The sequence below is a fragment of the Tachysurus fulvidraco genome, chromosome 7 (genome assembly GCF_022655615.1).
Source record: "Tachysurus fulvidraco isolate hzauxx_2018 chromosome 7, HZAU_PFXX_2.0, whole genome shotgun sequence".
NCBI lineage: Eukaryota > Metazoa > Chordata > Actinopteri > Siluriformes > Bagridae > Tachysurus > Tachysurus fulvidraco.
This window is the reverse complement of record NC_062524.1, coordinates 5,026,868-5,046,111: the sequence shown is the minus strand read 5'-3', so window position 1 is coordinate 5,046,111 and position 19,244 is coordinate 5,026,868. Positions and strand designations below refer to the sequence as shown.

General features: G+C 41.2%; 2 protein-coding genes across 2 annotated transcripts in view; both read left to right on the top strand.

Annotated features, from left to right (window-relative positions):
- pard6gb (par-6 family cell polarity regulator gamma b) overlaps window positions 1-10,954 on the top strand; it is a 37,466-nt gene extending 26,512 nt beyond the window's left edge. The window contains exon 3 of the mRNA XM_027171527.2: window positions 8,061-10,954. Within this exon, the coding sequence (XP_027027328.1) occupies window positions 8,061-9,046 (986 nt within the window). The 3' untranslated portion in view covers window positions 9,047-10,954. The remainder of the gene's footprint in view (window positions 1-8,060) is intronic.
- Window positions 10,955-11,919: 965 nt separating this feature from the next.
- On the top strand, window positions 11,920-18,658 carry bloc1s4 (biogenesis of lysosomal organelles complex-1, subunit 4, cappuccino). The gene is made up of 5 exons (XM_027171514.2): window positions 11,920-12,361; window positions 13,813-13,884; window positions 13,986-14,087; window positions 14,175-14,309; window positions 17,248-18,658. Exons 1-5 carry the CDS (start codon window positions 12,050-12,052, stop codon window positions 17,341-17,343), a joined length of 717 nt encoding a protein of 238 aa, XP_027027315.1. The 5' UTR covers window positions 11,920-12,049; the 3' UTR covers window positions 17,344-18,658.
- Window positions 18,659-19,244: the final 586 nt, after the last annotated feature.

Genomic DNA, 19,244 nt, shown 5'->3' with positions numbered 1-19,244 from the left:
TGTTCCTGTAGCCTGCTTTAGAGGCGTGCGAGTTTATACAGCTTCGTTTCAAAGCGAATCAGAAGATTTTATCAAAACAAATTTTATCTGGTTCTTCTAAAAAAAAAAAACATTCAGGGATGGACTTAGAACTTCATTAGCACCTTAAACCCCTGGAAGACTCTGAACTGTTTGTTATCATGCGCGATATGCCGAGATTAGACAGCAGGTCTGGGTTGACTCAGTTAGCAGCTTGTGAGAGAGTTTGGGGAATTTTGAGGGTCATGTTCTGGGCACGATGAGGTCAGGGCACTGTTCGCCCTGATACACATTCTGTCCATGCTGGGAATGTTGTTTTTATTATTGCTTTATTTATTTATTTATTTATTTATTTATTTATTTATTTATTTATTCTAACAACTCAAATAGTTCTTTTAACTCAAACCATCTTTTAACCTCTTATAATGACTTTCACTGAGAGCTGTACTCATGTTCCACACACATGAATGGAAGAATGCGTGTTGTGATGATGTCACACCCCACGTCTCGGCCCAAATTCTGGGAAAAGTCTGCGTCATTTCGGAAAATCGCAAGCTTCACGTAACACCGTGGAATTTGCGTGATTGCACGTTAATCCTGGAGACACTTATCATTAACATGTCAGTATCAGCCAGTAGGGTCAGATATCATAAAATACAACTTTAGTACTGCATTGTAAAGCGGAAATACTGCTGCTTTATTAGTTGTGGGGTTTTTTAGATAATTTTTTACTAATTACAAATGAATATGATGTTTAATGCACTATGAATTGTCTGTGAATGTACATTGAGAGGAACAGTATTTATAGGTTTCTATAATTCCATAACATGCGTTAAACACAATAATCATTCTGTTATGTATGACTGGTCAATAACTATGATCATTATGATCAGAAAAATACAGAAAAATCTTTACATTTTTAGTGTTAAACATTATATTCCAGAAAAATCCAATCTGCGCTTTGGTTTAGAGAAGTTTATATTCTCTGGAAAGCAGACCAACAATTTAAAAAAAATGATAAAATGCTATTTTGCTAAAGTGTAAAGATAAAAAGTAGCAGAATGATACAGGGATGATCCAAGTATATCGGTATTTTAATCAGAAAGGCTTGATCTGTGTTTGGAGTTTCAAATCTGAACTGATCACCAAACCCGATCCACTCAAGTGATCACCGAACCTGATCCACTCAAGTGATCAACTGATCACCGAACCTGATCCACTCAAGTGATCAACTGGTCACCGAACCCGCTCCACTAAAGTGATCAACTGATCACCGAACCTGATCCACTCAAGTGATCAACTGATCACCGAACCTGATCCACTCAAGTGATCAACTGATCACCGAACCTGATCCACTCAAGTGATCAACTGGTCACCGAACCTGATCCACTCAAGTGATCAACTGGTCACCGGACCTGATCCACTCAAGTGATCAACTGGTCACCGGACCTGATCCAGTCAAGTGATCAACTGGTCACCGGACCTGATCCAGTCAAGTGATCAACTGGTCACCGGACCTGATCCAGTCAAGTGATCAACTGGTCACCGGACCTGATCCAGTCAAGTGATCAACTGGTCACCGGACCTGATCCAGTCAAGTGATCAACTGGTCACCGAACCTGATCCACTCAAGTGATCAACTGGTCACCGAACCTGATCCACTCAAGTGATCAACTGGTCACCGAACCTGATCCACTCAAGTGATCAACTGGTCACCGGACCTGATCCACTCAAGTGATCAACTGGTCACCAAACCTGATCCACTCAAGTGATCAACTGGTCACCGAACCTGATCCACTCAAGTGATCAACTGGTCACCGAACCTGATCCACTCAAGTGATCAACTGATCACCGAACCTGATCCACTGGGATGTGGTAGTCTTGTGGTGAAAGTGTTGGACAACCACTAAGAAGGTTGAAAGTTTGACTCCCAGATACATCAAGATGCCACCACTGGGCTCCTGAGCAAGGCCCTTAACACTCAAATGCTCAGTTGTATAAAGTCCAGGTTCCTTATGCCGTACATGTAAATGAAGTATATTGTGTTCAAATGTAATTTTGTCACATACACAATCATATACAGTGCGACATGTAACACAAAATATTCGACTGTCTGTGTATAAAAGAAATCAAAATAAAGTCAAATAAAGATCGTTCAAAAATATAACCATAAAGGTCTTAAAGCTAAAATAATATAACAATGCAAAAAAAGAATAATGAAATAAAAAGCAATCTGTTTTAGAATATATTGTTTGTGTGTTAGTGTGTGTGTGTGTGTGAGTGTGTGTGTGTGTGTGTGTGTGTGTGTGTGTGTGTGTGTGTGTTTATAGTTGTTGCGAATTGTTTTTGTCCAAGTCTTGTGTAAGTCATTGATCAGCGTGTTTGTACACATACTAACTTGAAGCCTCGAGGCGTATAGATTGTTGTGCTTTATAACTGTTTTTTTTTTTTTTTTTTTTTGTAAAGAAATATTTGACCCTTTATTTTATTTTGTAGATGCCATTTTTGTGTTTAGAGTTACAAATTAAAACTGTGGGCTTGTTTGTTTGTTTGTTTGTTTGTAATTTTGATTTGCTTAATTTGATCGTGACCGGTAGTTTAGTGTATTTACGACAGGCGTTCTACTCCAGTCGTTATGGTAGAATGCTAAATTATTGGCAGCAAGTGTACGACAGTAGCAGCTACAGGACGCTACAACACTCTTCCTGCTAGTTATTGAGTGTATTATTATTAGACGAGTGTATTGTCTTGCTTGACAGATGTCTTTGTAAGTGCTTCCACTGCTGCGCCTGCTGTTTTAAAGGAATTTATCAAGTGGTGTCTCATCTCCACCACGCACACACACACGCACACACACACGCGCACACACACACACACACACACACACACACACACACACACACACACACACACACACACACACACTGCCATGACCTGTGTTGAGAAGAACAGAGATGGAGAGGAAGGCTAATCTACCAGCACATTCTCTACCTCCTCTGTATGTAGACCTTTAACTTTTCCCAGATGTGAGACAGGGTAAGGCTGGTAATACAGGTTAGGGAGGACAAGTGTGTGTGTGTGTGTGTGTGTGTGTGTGTGTATGGGGTGGGGGGCAGTCCATATGTTGACTGTGCACTAACTTTATTAGTCAAGATGGAGCTCCATGTTCTCATCGAACGTCATGAATTCAGCAAAAGTACTCAATCCCATTCTGAGCGCTTTGTTTTTTTTCATGGACTGGTTTTAAATTCTTCCAGGCTACTAGTTCAACATACTTTAAGTCATAATTTTACCAGTAAACTGCTTTTATTAGATCAAGTGAGTCAGGGGATCTCCTGTGAATCACGTAAATCCATACGCAGGATGTTTCTGATTATTTTGCATTGGTACTGTGGTGGACATCACGGTCACATTTTTCAAACATGTATGAAAGATAAGTACAATAAACGACTCAAGATTTATTACAAGGCTTTCACACCTAAACTACACTTAAAGCGAACTCTGGCTACAACAAGATGAAATAAATAACGTGTTCTTGATGAAAGTACTTTAACAAACCTTGGTGGAATAGCATTTGTAATTGTTATAAATTAGACAAAAAGACAGTCCTGGTAACGTCTCAGACTGATGGAAACATGATCCTGGAGTTTTTATGATCTTGATCTTCAGTCGGAGGAAGTACCTGATGCTGGTGGTGATGGTGGTGGTGGTGATGGTGGTCGAGATTGTGGTGGTGGTGGTGGTAGTGATGATGATGGAGGCGGTGATGATGATGGTGAAGTGATGGTGGTGATGATGGTGGTGATTATAGTGATGATTGTGAGGTGGTGGTGATGGTGAAGATGGTGAGGTGGTGGTGGTGGAGATTATGATGGTGAGATGATGATGATGATGGTGGTGGTGGAGATTGTGGTGGTGGTGGTGGTAGAGATGATGGTGGTGGTGATGATGATGATGGTAATGGTGCTGGTGGTGATGATTTTCATACAGTTTGCAAACTTGGAACATTTCAGAATAGATTTGTCCGATTTCAGCTGCTGTGGAACTTCAAGCTAGATCATAATGATAAGCAAATATTTCTCAGCAGTGAGGACAAAAATGGCACAGGCTTGAAGATAGTGATGCAAGAAGATGTAGAGTGGACTTTTTGGTTGTTGTTTGTTTCTATAACAAAAGCATTAAAAGCAAAGTGAAAGTCGTGTTTGTGTCGTTTCACACTTGGCTTCAGCAGGTCCTGGCTGCTTGATGCTAAAGCTCTTTCCTGCAGAAAAGACCAATTCACGAGAGGACTGTTTAGTGAGTGAGACTGAAATACCGGCAGATTTTAGTCTGGGTTAATTAATTTTCCGTATTAAACCTGGGACTTTTCATTAGGGAGTTTAATGCAGAGTAGACTGCACTGTGAGCCCTAATGACTGGCTGTTAAGGACTTTAGATCCCTGCTTTTATTAGCCTCTGTCAAAATTGTGCGCCACTTGAAAGGAGGGCCGTTTCACTGTGGAAGTTAATGAGAGGTGGGAAATCTGGGACAAAAGGCTGCCTGCTCTCCCACCGTCCCGTTCCCACAGCGTGAGCCCATTATCACGCACCGACAGAGCGACTGCGACAACAATAGCCGACTGATTATTCTTGCGAAAGCTGACAAATCGGCCGTGCTGCACTTCAAGCACGGATCTTAGCGCGACTTCCATCGCGGTGCAGCTCGGGAATATTTTCACCAACAAAATTCAAATGAACTTATGGGACATTTTCGATCTGTATAAACAAATGACTGAGTTTTCTGGATGTGAGTCTGATCTAAAATAAGTCAGGACTCTGTTGGCTTTGGTGTGAGACGTGTGTTTTTTCCCTACACTGATTTATATCTTAGATGTTTATGTACAAACACTCGGAGCATCTCAGAGAGCAGAAATGGGTTTGATATCTCAGTTTATTTTGAAGATACAAACATTTGTCCGTACTGTAAAAAGCTTTACACCATGCTGGAATGCATCCCTCTTTTTCTTCGCTCTCCTCCCACCCCTTGTGTAACCCCTGACCTTTGACCCCTGCCCTTCTACCAGGCTGAGTCAGGTGACAGCAGTGGGTGCCTGGCACTGTGTGAAGCACTTCGTCTCTTCACTGAAGCTTTAGAAGTCTCTCTTTCTGTCCTCGCCGATGTGCGGTGCTCGGTGAAGCCGTCGTTATCGATGCCGTCTGCCTCGGCTGGTTTTCTTCTCCTTTTTTTGTCCTGGTTTAGTTTACCGAGCTGTTGCTAGCTTTACGTTTGCAAAACAATAAGCCCGCGATTATTTTCTTACCCTTGCAGCTTTGCTCATGATTGTGTGCCATGTTTAAGCTTAATGTTTCTGAGACTTGGCTTCTGTCGTGCAGGAAATCTTAAATAATTGTACCGATTTTAGTCAGACTTTGTGTTCTGTCTAGTCGGCTCTGCGCATCGGCCATCGCCACGTCTGGAAAACGGCTACACAGCATTAGATTAGTGTGTTTGTTTTCCTACCGTGCCTCAGTGTCTCAGATGGTCTACTCATGCTAAGCCTCGTAGCAAAAGTGTAAAGTCTTACGCTCTTTGGTCAGTGTGGTAGTTATGTGCTTGTTATTTTTATATTTCTACAATATCCGAAAATATTAAGGGTTTTTGTACTGAAAATGTTCAGTCATCCAGCGTCAGCGCCTGGAAGCTCCGCCCCTCTTCCTATACGTAAGCAAAGCTGCAATCGTTGAGTGCACGAAGTGTCCAACATTTGTGTTTGGTGCTTGAAGTGCACTTGTTTGTGTGAACACATGACTCACACTATACATACTACACAACGGAGTAGTGTACGAGTAAGCGACTTGGGACACGCCTCGGGATAATAATCTGTGCAATTTTTTTGTTGATTTAATTTGTTGATTTTCCTAATGAGAAAGAGAGAGAGAGCAAGTGGAGAAAGAGTGTGGGAGAGAGATTAGATAAATTGAGAGAGACAGACAGACAGACAGACAGACAGACAGACAGACAGACAGACAGAGAGAGAGAGAGAGAGAGAGCAATAGTGAGAGAGAGAGAGAGAGAGAGAGAGAGAGAGAGAGCAATAGTGAGAGAGAGAGAAGTAGAGTGTGAGAGAGAGAAGTAGAGTGTGAGAGAGAGAGAGAGAAGTAGAGTGAGAGAGAGAGAAGTAGTGTAATAGTGTGTGTGAGAGAGAGAGAGAGAGAGAGAGAGAGAGAGAGAAATTGAGAGAGCGAGAGAGCAATAGTGAGAGTGAGAGCAATAGAGAGAGAGACTGAGAGAGCAATAGAGTGAGAGAGAGAGAGTAAAAGACAGAGAGACAGAAAGGGGGAAGAGAGAAAGAGGGGAAACTGTATGAGGGAGGGAGAGAGAGAGATGGAAAGGGAGGGTGAAGAGAGACGGAAAGAGAGAGAACGAGAGTAAGAGGGAGAGAAATGGAAGGAGGGGGAGAGAGAGAGAGAGAGAGAGAGAGAAAGGGGGATTGAGAGTCAAGCTCTCCAATGTGGTTCCTATCAGCAGACTTGCGCTCGCGGCTGAAATTCCAGCACGTAATAAAATTGCGTCTGTGTTCAGTCAGATTGTTTCTGCTGCCTAACAATAACCACAAAGTGGCGCTTTGATAAAACTTCTTCTGAGTATTGTTACATGCAGCAGAGAGCTTAAACAGGCAGCGTGTGACCTTCAAGCCGCACGCTGGGCCGCAGCGGGAGCCTGGACGCAGGTTGTAGCGGTGCTATGTACCTTGTATAGCCGTGGTTCGGGCTGTTTGTGGCATTGATTGCTCCCTGAGAATCCTCATTAAACTGCTGTGTGGTCTTGGGGGGTGGAAGGGTGGGGGCACTGTCATTAGGCACAAAAGGCATCCGACAGCAGGGTGTGTGTGGAGAGAGCCGTAAAAACCTCTTAACCACCGGCTCCTGCTCCGCCCAGTACGTTCACATGGAGCCTCTCTGTGAGGGAGAGATGATGGATTGGTAGATTTGTTGTTGTTGTTTTGTTTTTCTTTACTTCGGTAGCTCTCATTTATTGCCCACTTCTGAGTAGCTCAATTAAAGGTTTACAGAATGTAGATAACAGCAATTTATAACTCAATAAACCTGTTGAAATTCACACGTGTCCTGCCTCTTTCCAGTGTTGATCTGAATCATACTCCTCCTCACATGTACTGTATGTGCATCACACCGTTTAATCCAGATTACACACAGCTAAAGATTAAAACATTTTGATTTTGTTATATTGTTATCTATACAGTGAGGTGCAAAGATTTATTAATAGAATTTTTGTTTGTTTTTCATCTATGACTTGTTATTAGGCTCTCGAGCTGAGAAGCTTAACTACGGAAGCAAGTAATATAAGGGAGCTCCTTGGTATCAAACATAAAATAGATGGATATAATATACAGTATTTGAGCCTGAGCTGCTTTACTACGGAAGCGTATTGCATTCACTTGAGGAAAAAAATCTACTCTGTTTTTCTGACTTAACGACTTAATTATCTCAAAATGATGAATTTTTTTCTTGAAATAAAATGTATTCGCTCTGTTTTTCTGAATTAATTAACGAGTTAATTATCTCAGAATTATGAGATCATTTTTCATTAAAAAAAAAAAATTAATTGTTCTGTTTTTCTGAATTAACAAGATCCCTCAAAATCCTGCCAGGAGCTCTATTTTAGGTGGATTGCATGGAAGTAAACATGTCCCGCCTTTCAAGTTTAAGGGATCTCTTTTTTTTTTATGAAAAATGATCTCATAATTCTGAGATAATTAACTCATTAATTCATAAAAACAGAGGAAAAAAAATGTTTTTCAAAAAAAATGTATCTCATAATTTTGGGATAATTGAGTCGTTAATTCAGAAAAACAGAGTAGATTTTTTTTCCTCGAGTGAATGCAATACGCTTCCGTACTTTACATGACTTTGTTACATATTTGTACTAGCGTGTTCATGGTAGATGAGCTTCTCTCGTCTTCTATAAAAACCGGCTCTTATTTAAAAGTCAGATTAAAAACAATGCTAAAATCCTCACCATCTTCTTTTTATTTCTTTCACAGAGGAAATTGACTACAGCACCTTTGGGACCAACACGCTGACCCGAAAGAAAAAGCCCGTCGTGGCCCTGCGCAACGATCTGAACAGGAAGCGTCCGCACATCCGCATCGGCCTTCCTCAGGACTTCCGGCCCGTGTCGTCCATCATCGACGTGGACATCGTGCCCGAGTCACACCGGCGTGTCAGGCTGTACCGTCACGGCTCACACAAACCGCTCGGTTTCTACATCCGAGATGGCACCAGCGTACGCGTCACATCACACGGCCTGGAGAAGGTGCCAGGTATCTTTATCTCACGCTTGGTCCCTGGTGGCCTGGCTGAAGGAACCGGTCTGCTTGCCGTCAACGATGAAGTTCTCGAGGTCAACGGAATAGAGGTGACGGGCAAGACTCTGGACCAGGTGACCGACATGATGATCGCCAACAGCCACAACTTGATCGTCACGGTGAAGCCGGCTAATCAACGTAACAATGTTGTGCGAGCCAGTCGTGCATCAGGAAGTTCTGGTCAGTCTTCAGATAGCAGCAGCAGCTCAGGCATCAACAGCACACAGTCCCTGCCCTCCTCCATGCCCGCTGTGAGCTCCAGCTACGCCCACGACGACTTGGACAGCGACGAGGAGTCGGACATTGTCATTGAGAACAGCATCGGTCGCCAGACTCGTCATTCAAATGCCTCTCTGGCGTCACTCACATCCCGGACCACTCAATTGACCTCCGCCTCGCCTCCCAAACCCCAAAGCCGACCGCTCTCGGTCGTGTCCACGGCTTCCTTCCATTCGAACGCCAGCCTCAACGGAACAGGCCATAACAGCCTGAGCTACAGGCTTCACAGAGACCTGAATCTCCATCATACGACTTACAACAATGCCAGGGAAAGCAACGGCAGCCTGCACAAAATCCTCAGCAGCCTGAGAACGGACCCTCGGCACAGCCTGTCACTTCCCAGCGGCGGCGTAGAGGAGGACGGCATGGTCATCACTCTATAACACACAAACACACCGAGAGAGGAGTGCTGCGTCATATAATCGCCATCAGAGACTTCTCAGCCTGGGGCTACAGACTTGACATGGAACGACTTCACTGCTTTCTTAAAGCCTTTTGTACAATGTAATTTAACATCTTGAATTTTTACTTGTTCTTAAATGATGTGTCTTATCTTATCTGTCAGGGTGATGCATAGGGAATAGTCTGGTACATGTCTCTCTTTTTTTTTTTATCTTTGTTTTCTCTTTTCTTTTTAGTAGTTTGTCCAGAGCCACTGATTACATACTAATTTACCATGAATGTCACTTAGATCAAGATTTATATTCATATAGAAATATCATCTTTTTTCTGCTAAATGTCTCCTCTATAAGGTTCAGACCTCTTTAAGGGTTCTGGTTTCGTACATACCGTAAAGTATATAAAACATTTTCCATTACTACAAGCAGTCCACTGGAATTCTGGGAGTAATAAACAAGTTATTATCGCAAGATGTTTCACCATTTTAGCGAAGCATTAAACTACTCTGTTCTGTGGATTTATAACTCCTTCATTCCAGCAGCCTGTGTGTGCTCCAGGTAACATAAGAGAATACACTGTAATTTCATAAACCACTGTAATGTCATGCATCAGCAATTTCTTTTTAAACATTCTCCTTAACGCATCTTAGGATGAAACGGCGACGTTTTGCTTTTTCTTACAGTATGCTCGGATACGTGCGCTCACAGTCTCTAACTGTATTATGAAGTGACCAAAAAAAAAAAAAAACAGTCCTCTATTTTAACCTCTTTTGTTCCTGAACCCTCATGTGACATGGCGTTTATGTTTTCTGACTAACCGACACACATTTTTGTCGCTCAGCTCCTAATGAATTGTAAAATCGGGCTCATGACATAGCTGTGTAAAGTCTCTGTTGTCCATTCTCTCAGCTTGTTTAGCTATCACATGCAGGTGCTAAAAGGAAAAGTCCTCCCTGAACCAAAGGCATATTCATCATTATAATTAGTCAGTGATATTCGCTGGTGTCCAAGATGAACTTCTTTGATTGACCTGTTGTTCTGTTGTTCACTCTACCTAAGACAATGTTGCGGCGGCGCTTTAATCTTTTACCCTGTCTGGCTTACTTACTTCCTCATTTCTAAGCTCTGTTTAAACACATCAGCTTTCATGCCGATACCGCCGTCAGGCTCGTCTCATTGCATTCTGGGAGTCCAAGGTAGCATTTGTGCTAACATTCTTTGTATTTTTATGTTGTTTCTCATTATAATGACATCATGAATGTGACATCGGTGTGAAACCCAACTGCTAAATTCTCACAGGATTAATAAAAACACAGCATCGACCAACAAATCCGCACCTGACTTGCTCGTTTTGTTTTCGTTTTTTCATGGTGGAGTCTTTTAACGTGCACTTTTATCACCAATGGATCTGGGAGCAATAATATCAGTGTTGAGTTTATTTTCCACCCCTTTAGTTAAAGAACAGTGTGTTCGGGTGTCATGTGTGTCTCTGGGTTTTTTAGATGAGTACATCGAGGCTTTGCTTGTGTTGTCAGCATGTATGCACGTATGTTACCATTCATGATCCTGTGTGCCTTTGAAAAACTTGACTCTGTATAACTGAACTCCTTCATCCAGTAGAAATCCAGCCACTGAATATTCCATAGTTTGTTTCAGGTTCACGTACGTATCCGTGTCACCATCTGCTGGTCGTAACTGGAGTTCATCATCACACAGGAACCACCTCACATCTGAGTAAATGTATATTTATTCTGCAGAAATTCTGAAATTTAAACGTTGTCTTGGTGTTTTGTTTTTTTTTTGTTTTCTTTCTCTTTTTTTCATTTTCTTGTTTGTTTTTTCCCCTCTGTACAACAGTTTTAAGTTTAAATAAAAATCTTGATTTTATAATGATTTCTTTGTGGGCATTTGTGTTTATCTTGTTGATTAACCCTTCCTTATTTTTTTGGAGAAAAATAGAATATTTTATTCTTCAAGATGAGCTTTGTATCTTGCGTATCCCTGACTTTAATATGTAAAACAGCAAACATATAGAACTGATACGGACAAGCGCCGGTTATGTAAAATAGATGTTGTATCTCAGGGGTTAAGGTGTTGGGCTACTGATCGGAAGGTCATGGGTTCGAACCCCAGGTCCACCAAGCTGCCACTGCTGGCCCCCTGAGCAAGGCCCTTAACCCTCAGTTGCTCAGTTGTAAGTCATTCCGGATAAGGGTGTCTGCTAAATGCCGTAAATGTAAATGTTTTTTCTTGAGACCAAATAATATATATAATCAACATAGGGTGATTATGGTGAAACAAGGTAGGTACTGATAGCAAAAAGAACTTTTTCCAAGCACATCATCTAGTTACAGATTAAACATCTCTACATTGTGCAGCTTTTTACCTTGTTTAAAGTGAAGCATGGTGGTGGTAGCATCATGCTCTGGGCAGTCTATTAATCAGCAGTGTCTGAACACTGATATATGTGTGTGTGTGTGTGTGTGTGTGTGTGTGTGTGTGTGTGTGTGTGTGTGTGTGTGTGTGTGTGTGTGTGTGTGTGAATATATATTCTCTGTCCATTTCGACGCAGAGTTTTTCTTGAGACCAAATATTTATACAATGCTATATATATATATATACACACATATACATACAAGTGTATATATAGCGCATGGTGGTGGTAGCATCATGTTCTGACCAGTCTATTAATCCGCAGGGACTGAACACTGATGTATATGTAAGTGATGCATGTTATTTAATAAATAAACAACCAGTAGTTTGGTTATTTTGTGGCTTCCGTGTCCATTTTGACACAGAACGTCGATTTGACACAGAAATACAAAACCAAAACAAACAAACGAACGTGTTTGCGCCTTTTTGAGCCTCACGACGATCCGTACGAGTCGGTCGGAGTCGGTCACATGATGAATGCGGAAATAACATCTTTAGCCTAAAGGAGATTTAACTGCGTTCCACAGGCATACAGGGAAATCTGTGCATGCGGATATGGAGCATCGGTTAGGCCGAGCGCCGGTGTTGTCTCCGCTGGAGGAGTCGAGTGAAGAGGTGAGCAGAGACAGCGGGATCGTGTCCCAAAGCACCAGCACTGTGTCCATGCTGAGCGAAGGCCTGAGCAACGGAAACGTCTCCCACAGCCCCAGTTTCGCCGGTAATGTGTCAGAAAGTCCCAGTCTGGATGGTGCTGCTGCACGGAGTCATGAGGAAGAGGAGGAGGAGGAGGACGAAGAGGAGGATGAGATCCTGAGACAGACTGCACTCAGTTACTCCTCTTATATCCGAGCAGACGCAGGAGAGGAGGTGAGAAGTGCCAGGATTCATCATTACATCATTGTTCATCATCAGACTCTAATGTCACCACGTGTAGTGTAATGATACCTAGTGGTTAAAGGTGTCAGAAGGTTGTGAGTTTTACATCACAGTTACGTTTATGGCATTTAGCAGACTGTCTTATACAGAGTGACTTAACATTTATTTGAATTTATACAACTGAGCAGTTGAGGGTTAAGGGCCTTGCTCAGGGGCCCAGCAGTGGCAGCTTGGTGCACCTGGGATTCGAACCCATGACTTTCTGGTTAGTAGTCCAACACCTTAAAGCCAGGGCAAAAGGGACTGTCTGAAGGGGATGGAAAGTGGGGAGGACACATCCATGTGTTCGTACAGTACGTACGCTGATCGGTGCTGTTCTTGTTTATTGTCTTTTGTGTGATGTCTCGTATCACATATTTTTGTCTTGTTTTGTTTTGTCCCACACTATTTACACCGGGTTGTACAGTTGAACTTTAGTATCTAGGACTAACTTACAAAGTCCTTATAGCTCTGTCTTTGTTTTATGTAGCACCCTGATCCTGGAGAATCATTGTCTCGTTTCACTGTGTACTGCATCAGCTATACAGTATATGCTTGAAATGACAATAAAAGCTTCTTGACTTGTTCTATCCCAGGTCCATCAAGCTGCCACTGTTGGGCCCCTGAGCAAGGCCCTTAACCCTCAATTGCTCAGCTGTATAAACATGAGATAACGTAAGTCACTCTGGTTAAGACCGGCTGTCAAAAGCTGGACGGAAATGTTCATGTTCTATAGGCTTCGTCACAGACCTCATACTACCACAGTACTCGTTATTAGTAGTGGTGTTGTTGTAATAGTATTAGTGTAGTCGTGACGTAGGTGTGTTATGGTAGTTTTATTACATAGACTTATGGTAATAGTGATGTATGATGTGTTTGGTGTGTTATGATAGTGGTGGTAGAGTCTGGCAGTAATATTGTTATGGTAGTTGTGTTACATAGCAGTGTCGTGGTATGGTTGTACCGGTGTACTAGTGATGGTTAGGCTAGTGTAGTAAAGTTGATATAGTGATCCGGTGAAGTACTGTGATTGTAAAGGTGGGGTGATAAAAGGCTGTAGTGGGATCTTTAATGGTTTCGGGGTTCTACGTAATAGTACAATGGTGTCATTGTTGTGGTACTATATATACGAACAGTAGTATAGAATAGAAGTAACAGTGGTATATATGGAGAAGTATGTAATAGTGGTAGTATGATGATGATTATTATGAGTATGATTATGGTGGTAGTAGTAATAATAAGGTATATTCCTAGTTCATCTAAATATCAAAGTACCGTATTGTTTGTGACATTAGTCGTATTAGTTTCCAGGCAATCAAAACACATGACTGGGAAGAACACCGGAGCTTTTACTTGCACTCTCTAGTGTATTTATGATTTGTCTGTTTTTGTATCCATCACAGATCTCATGTCTGGAGAAGAGTCTGGAAGATATGCTTATTCGAGTAGACGAGTTTGTGGGGATGCTGGACATGGTGAGTTAAAGAGTTAAGTCATAATAATATAACAATCGTTACAGCGAAGCGTGACATAAGTCATGAATAATATTTTTTTTTTTTTTTTTTTTTTTTTACAGATTCGCAACGACACCTCTCAGATCGTGAACAACAGCCTGCCTCAGATTCATAAAAAAGCTGAGGACATGAGACAGATTTACAGGAAAATTGACAAGCTAGAGGTAGTCATATGTTAAATAACAAAATATCCAACAAGGTCAGCCGATATCCTACGACGTGGCTCACACGTGTGTATTTTGTATCTCAAGGCTTTTGTGAAGATGGTCGCTGCCAACGTGAGTGTCATGGAGGAGCAAGTCGTCGAGGCTGAAGGTGAAGCTCGGACGCTACCTGGTGCTTTCAAAAAGATTTTCCGAACGATGAACGTCTCTGGATTTTTAAATGTAAGTAACGTTAAAAAACTTGGACATCCTGTAAACATTCATGTCAGTCACTAGAACATTAACATTAAAGACTGAAGGGTTTCCTGATCCAACATAATTAAAGCTCATGGGAGTTGAAAAAAAGTTTCCTGGGGCCACAACAATACCAATGACGTCACACGCAGCAGGCGAGATTATGGAGGAAGTAAGCATTTTCGCTTTTCTTTCTAAATGTGAGTGAGTGACGTGACATATGGCTAAGTACGGTGACCCATACTCAGAATTTGTTCTCTGCATTTAACCCATCCAAAGTGCACACACACACACACACACAGCAGTGAACACACACACACCGCGAACACGCACCCGGAGCAGTGGGCAGCCATTTATGCTGCGGCGCCTGGGGAGCAGTTGGGGGGTTTGGTGCCTTGCTCAAGGGCACCTTAGTCGTGGCCGGCCCGAGACTCGAACCCACAACCTTTGGGTTACGAATCAGACTCTCTAACCATTAGGCCACTACTGTTTGTGTTTGTGGCAGCACAGAGACGCAGTGTTTTGAAAATTTTCGGATGTCAAGGGCATCTTTTGATTATTTGATCCATTTAGTAGGCATAGTCACGTTTGTGTGCGTACTCGCCGGCGCATAATTGTGACGGATGTCGATATAGATTGACGTAAAAGTCGCATCAAATCCGCCTTGGTTGTTCACACTGCAGCCACATTGGAAAAAAATCAGATTTGGGTCCACATATGGAAATGGTCTGAATGTGGTTTGAAAAAATCAGATCTGGGCTAGATTTAAGTGTTCACACTACTCCTGAAGAAGTCTGACCTGGTCACTTGACCCCAAAAAAAATCAGATTTGGGCCACTTTTACCTGCAGTGTGAACGGGGCTCTGTTTCTGTTTCTTGCTTTCTTTTCCATTCTTATTATTATTCTTTGAAATAACTGCTAATTTTGTACAAAAAGACATTGTTTAGATTATAATTGTAAGCCGTTTGAAAGCTGGACATTTCCATTGGTTGTGTGTTGTTGAGTAACAGTTACCCACCTATAGGTGGCGGTAAAGCTACAAGGTTTCCCCCTACAACAGCATGCAACAACGCAGCTACACAAACATAACAGATTAATACACATGTCGTAATAAATATTTACTTTTTAACAAAACATGATGTTTGTGTTAATGCGATAAATGTTAATTCCCTATCTGATCTCCACCCCCCCCACCCCCCACCCAATCATTTATGTGGCTCAATGATGACTTCTCAATAACTGAACTGTAGTATACTGAGCACAACATACACACACATCATCTGTATGGACTGCGTAGACCCTCACAAAACGCACACACTGTTTTGCACACTTTTCTGCTGTTTTTGCACATACTGTCTAACATTTCAGCTGTTTTTGCACATATTGTACAATATCTCAGCCATTACGCACATACTATACAATATTTCAGTCATTTGCTGTTTTTTGCACAACTCTATATATTATCCAAAGGACCTGCTGCTAAGAAACTGTGTTCATTCTAATGTTACTGCACCAAATATTGTTTGAACATTCAATATTTACACCAGTCGGTCGGCGCTGTTTCTGTTACTGTTTATTGTCTTTTGTGTATTGCATTTTTTGTACTTCTTGTATTGTCTTGTAACTTTGTCTGCACTGTTTTTTGTTCGTGCACTGTCTTTTGTCCTGCACTGTCTTGTTTGTCTTGTCCTGCACTGTTTGCACCAGGTTGCACAGTTTCACTTTATGTGGCTAAGACTACTTACATGTCCTTAGCCCTGTCTTTGTTTTATGTAGCACCCTGATCCTGGAGAAACGTTGTCTCATTTCACTGTGTACTGCAACAGCTATATATGGTTGTAATGACAATAAAAGCGACTTGACTTGACTTGATACAGCAGTCAGAAGGAAAGCTGTCCGTGTAAACAGATCCGCATCTAAGATGTTTATCTCATTTTGATTACAAATCTAGCTAATGGGTGCATAAGTCTGAGTTAAACCTACACCTATACTCAAGTTATTAGGTTGCCAGATCTTAGAAAAACACAACCGTTCTTTGTTTTCTTTTTGCTTTTTTTTAATTATTATTTTTTTATTTATTTTTTTATTTATGTTGCTGGAAGGAGTCTCTAGTGTCAGGACGCCATCCTGTGGACTAAGGATTTTGTGCTTTTGGGTTTTTCCTTGGGTTTTTTGTCCCACAATTGAATGTAATGACAAACTGTTGTGATATGAGGTGGAATGAAACACATCATTAACTTCAGAGTGCTAAAAGTAACTTGGTAACACAAAAATAACATTCGGTTCACAACAGTCATTTTATATATATTTTTATAATTTATTAATTCATTTATATATCAGGAAGTTAGACCACCATTCGCACTGGTAGCGGTAGCCATCTACGTATATCGTATGATTAGCAGCTTACTAATTATACAACATTAATTAAGGCATTTATAAGAGCTGAAATAACACTTGACCAAAGGTGTAATTTTATGTTGCACAAGATTTAGTTATCTCGCTTGAAAATATTTTAAAAAATGTATGAATTTTACTTTAGAGCAGCACAACCGTGAGTCCTTTAGCTGTCTGTCCTCTTTCAGAGACTATTCACATTTCCGATCATGACACGCCTCCTTATATATACATCTTATTTATTTTTTTAGGTAATTAGATAAACTCGTTTGCTCTCCGGTGCTTCTGGTTCTGGTATAAAAACAGGACTGTTCACTTCCTCTTTCAGTCTTGTGTAATCCAATCAGCATGTCTTCTTTATCTCTTTGCACATCTTGTACGGTGTCTTTGTTTTTTGTGGTGGAGTCACACCCAGTCTCCGTGCCAAGAGTTTCCAGTTTCTCCAGAGTTCATTGTAGATGTCTTTTTTTTTTTATAAACAGTGGCTGTGATTTTCATCCTGCTTTTTTTTTTTTTTTTTTTTTCTTTCAGAAACCTTCCAGCCCCAAACGAGCACCGCAGCAGCACCAGGAGATTCCCTCCGTGTTCAGGACCGATGATTTCTTCCCCGCACAGCCAAAACCGTGATCACGGAAATCACCGTAGCGTCTATCTCACGCCGTTCTCACCAAAAAAAAAAAAAAAAGAAAAATAAAAGGTCCGAGACGCCCGCTCGCGTCCGACAGCAATATTAGAGCGGTGCTCGTGAACGCCGATCACAGCCGAGCACTATTTTAGCACACCGTTAGATGGCAGCTAGTTTTATAATGAATTTGTGTGTTTTTTTTTTTTTAAAGGACTTTTGTTTAAAGTGCCTCTCCTGGAAACATTGCTGTTTTCACTCTCAAGAACACAGTAGCATGCTCACAAATCGGCATGTGTCGATATCACATATTCATGTAAAATTTTTCAGAAACGCGGCTGCAGGTTTTATGTATTAATGCATTTGTTCAAACACATTATTGTTTCTATAGCAATGACTAAAACATAGGGTTGTACAACACGAGCCCAACGTTAAACTTGAAATACCTGAAACGCTCAACTCTGTGTAGGTCCAAGAAGCTAAATCAGGTCTGACTCCGCCCCTTATAATTATTATTATTATTATTATTATTTCATTTTGTGCTCCTTGTTTAACATTTCACAGTCACAACTATCGACCGAATCGATTCGTTTGAACGACTCCTTGAACCATGCATTCTCAAATTACAAGAAAAGAATCGAGAGATCGATTATTTACATCCCCTCCTTAAAGGTAGGAGGAGCTACATCAGGTCTGACTCCACCCACCTGTACAACTTATATCGCCATAGCAACAAATATCAAACGTCGGATCTTCTGTAATCTTTACAAAATAGATTCAAAATCCAATACAATCTTGGGGTTAAGTCTTATCTCCTGTAGTGAAGATGTTTTGACCCTGTGTTTGTTTTGCGTTTTAAGTTAAATATTTCTATATCATGCAAATGATTATCGACACATGCCTAATACCGACAACAGAAGGAATTTCTGAGGTTTTTAATTAATATCGTGTACATTTTTATAATAGTTTTTTTGATCTTGGATTTTTTTTGCCAGGATTATTTTTTTTGCACTAACATAACTAACATCACCATAGCTTGAATCACCTTTATTTCAAGTATGTGTTTAGTAAAATATTGTCATTTTCTGGATCAAATGCCATGACTGCTTGGGCTTCAGTTTAGTTCCACTTTATCCTCTTCAGGCCACAGGGAAGGAAAGCTGTGGTCCTGTTTATTTTGAGTAAATAATCTCTTTTTTACACTGATGATTATGATTGTCAGCTAGCTTGATGTTTGAGTAGCTAATTTAATGAATTGATTTGTAAGGAATGTACATTTATTTATAATAAAAAGCAAAATTATTGTATAAAGTACAGACATCCAATGAATGTTTGCATTTATATTAGTTCATTTGCAGACATTTTTCAACAAAAAAGTGACATTCTTCTTTCTATTTCTTTATGGATTTATTTGTTTAGTCCTGGTTTTAAATACATCACATTTTAGTGGAAGTCTTGGCCTAATGGTTAGAGAGTTTGACGAGTCTCAGGCCGGCAATACCACGACTGAGGTGCCCTTGAGCAAGGCAATGGACCCCCCCCCCCCTCCCAGCATAAATGGCTGCCCACTGCTCCAGGTGTGGGTTCACTGCTGTGTGTGTGTGCACTTTGGATGGGTTAAATGCAGAGAATGAATTCTGAGTATGGGTCACCGTACTGTACTTAACCGTATGTCACGTAACTTAAAAATCACGTGGGCGAAGATCCACAACAGTCACATCTTGTATTTACAGACAACATGATGCTTGTGTATAATACACAGGGAACTGTTTGTATATAACCAGAATTTCACTGATGTGATCGTGAAAACTTGTTCTCTCTCTATCTCACTCTCTCTCACCCCCCCCCCTCTCTCACACACACACACACACACACACACACACACACACACACACATATATATATA

What these genes read in the sequence shown, in the direction of transcription:
- bloc1s4 (XM_027171514.2), top strand. Translation starts at nt 12,050, where the DNA reads ATGGAGCATCGGTTAGGCCGAGCGCCGGTGTTGTCTCCGCTGGAGGAG. An exon ending in TTGTGGGGATGCTGGACATG is followed by an intron (nt 13,885 to 13,985) that starts GTGAGTTAAAGA and finishes TTTTTTTTACAG; the next exon opens with ATTCGCAACGACACCTCTCA. An exon ending in GGAAAATTGACAAGCTAGAG is followed by an intron (nt 14,088 to 14,174) that starts GTAGTCATATGT and finishes TTGTATCTCAAG; the next exon opens with GCTTTTGTGAAGATGGTCGC.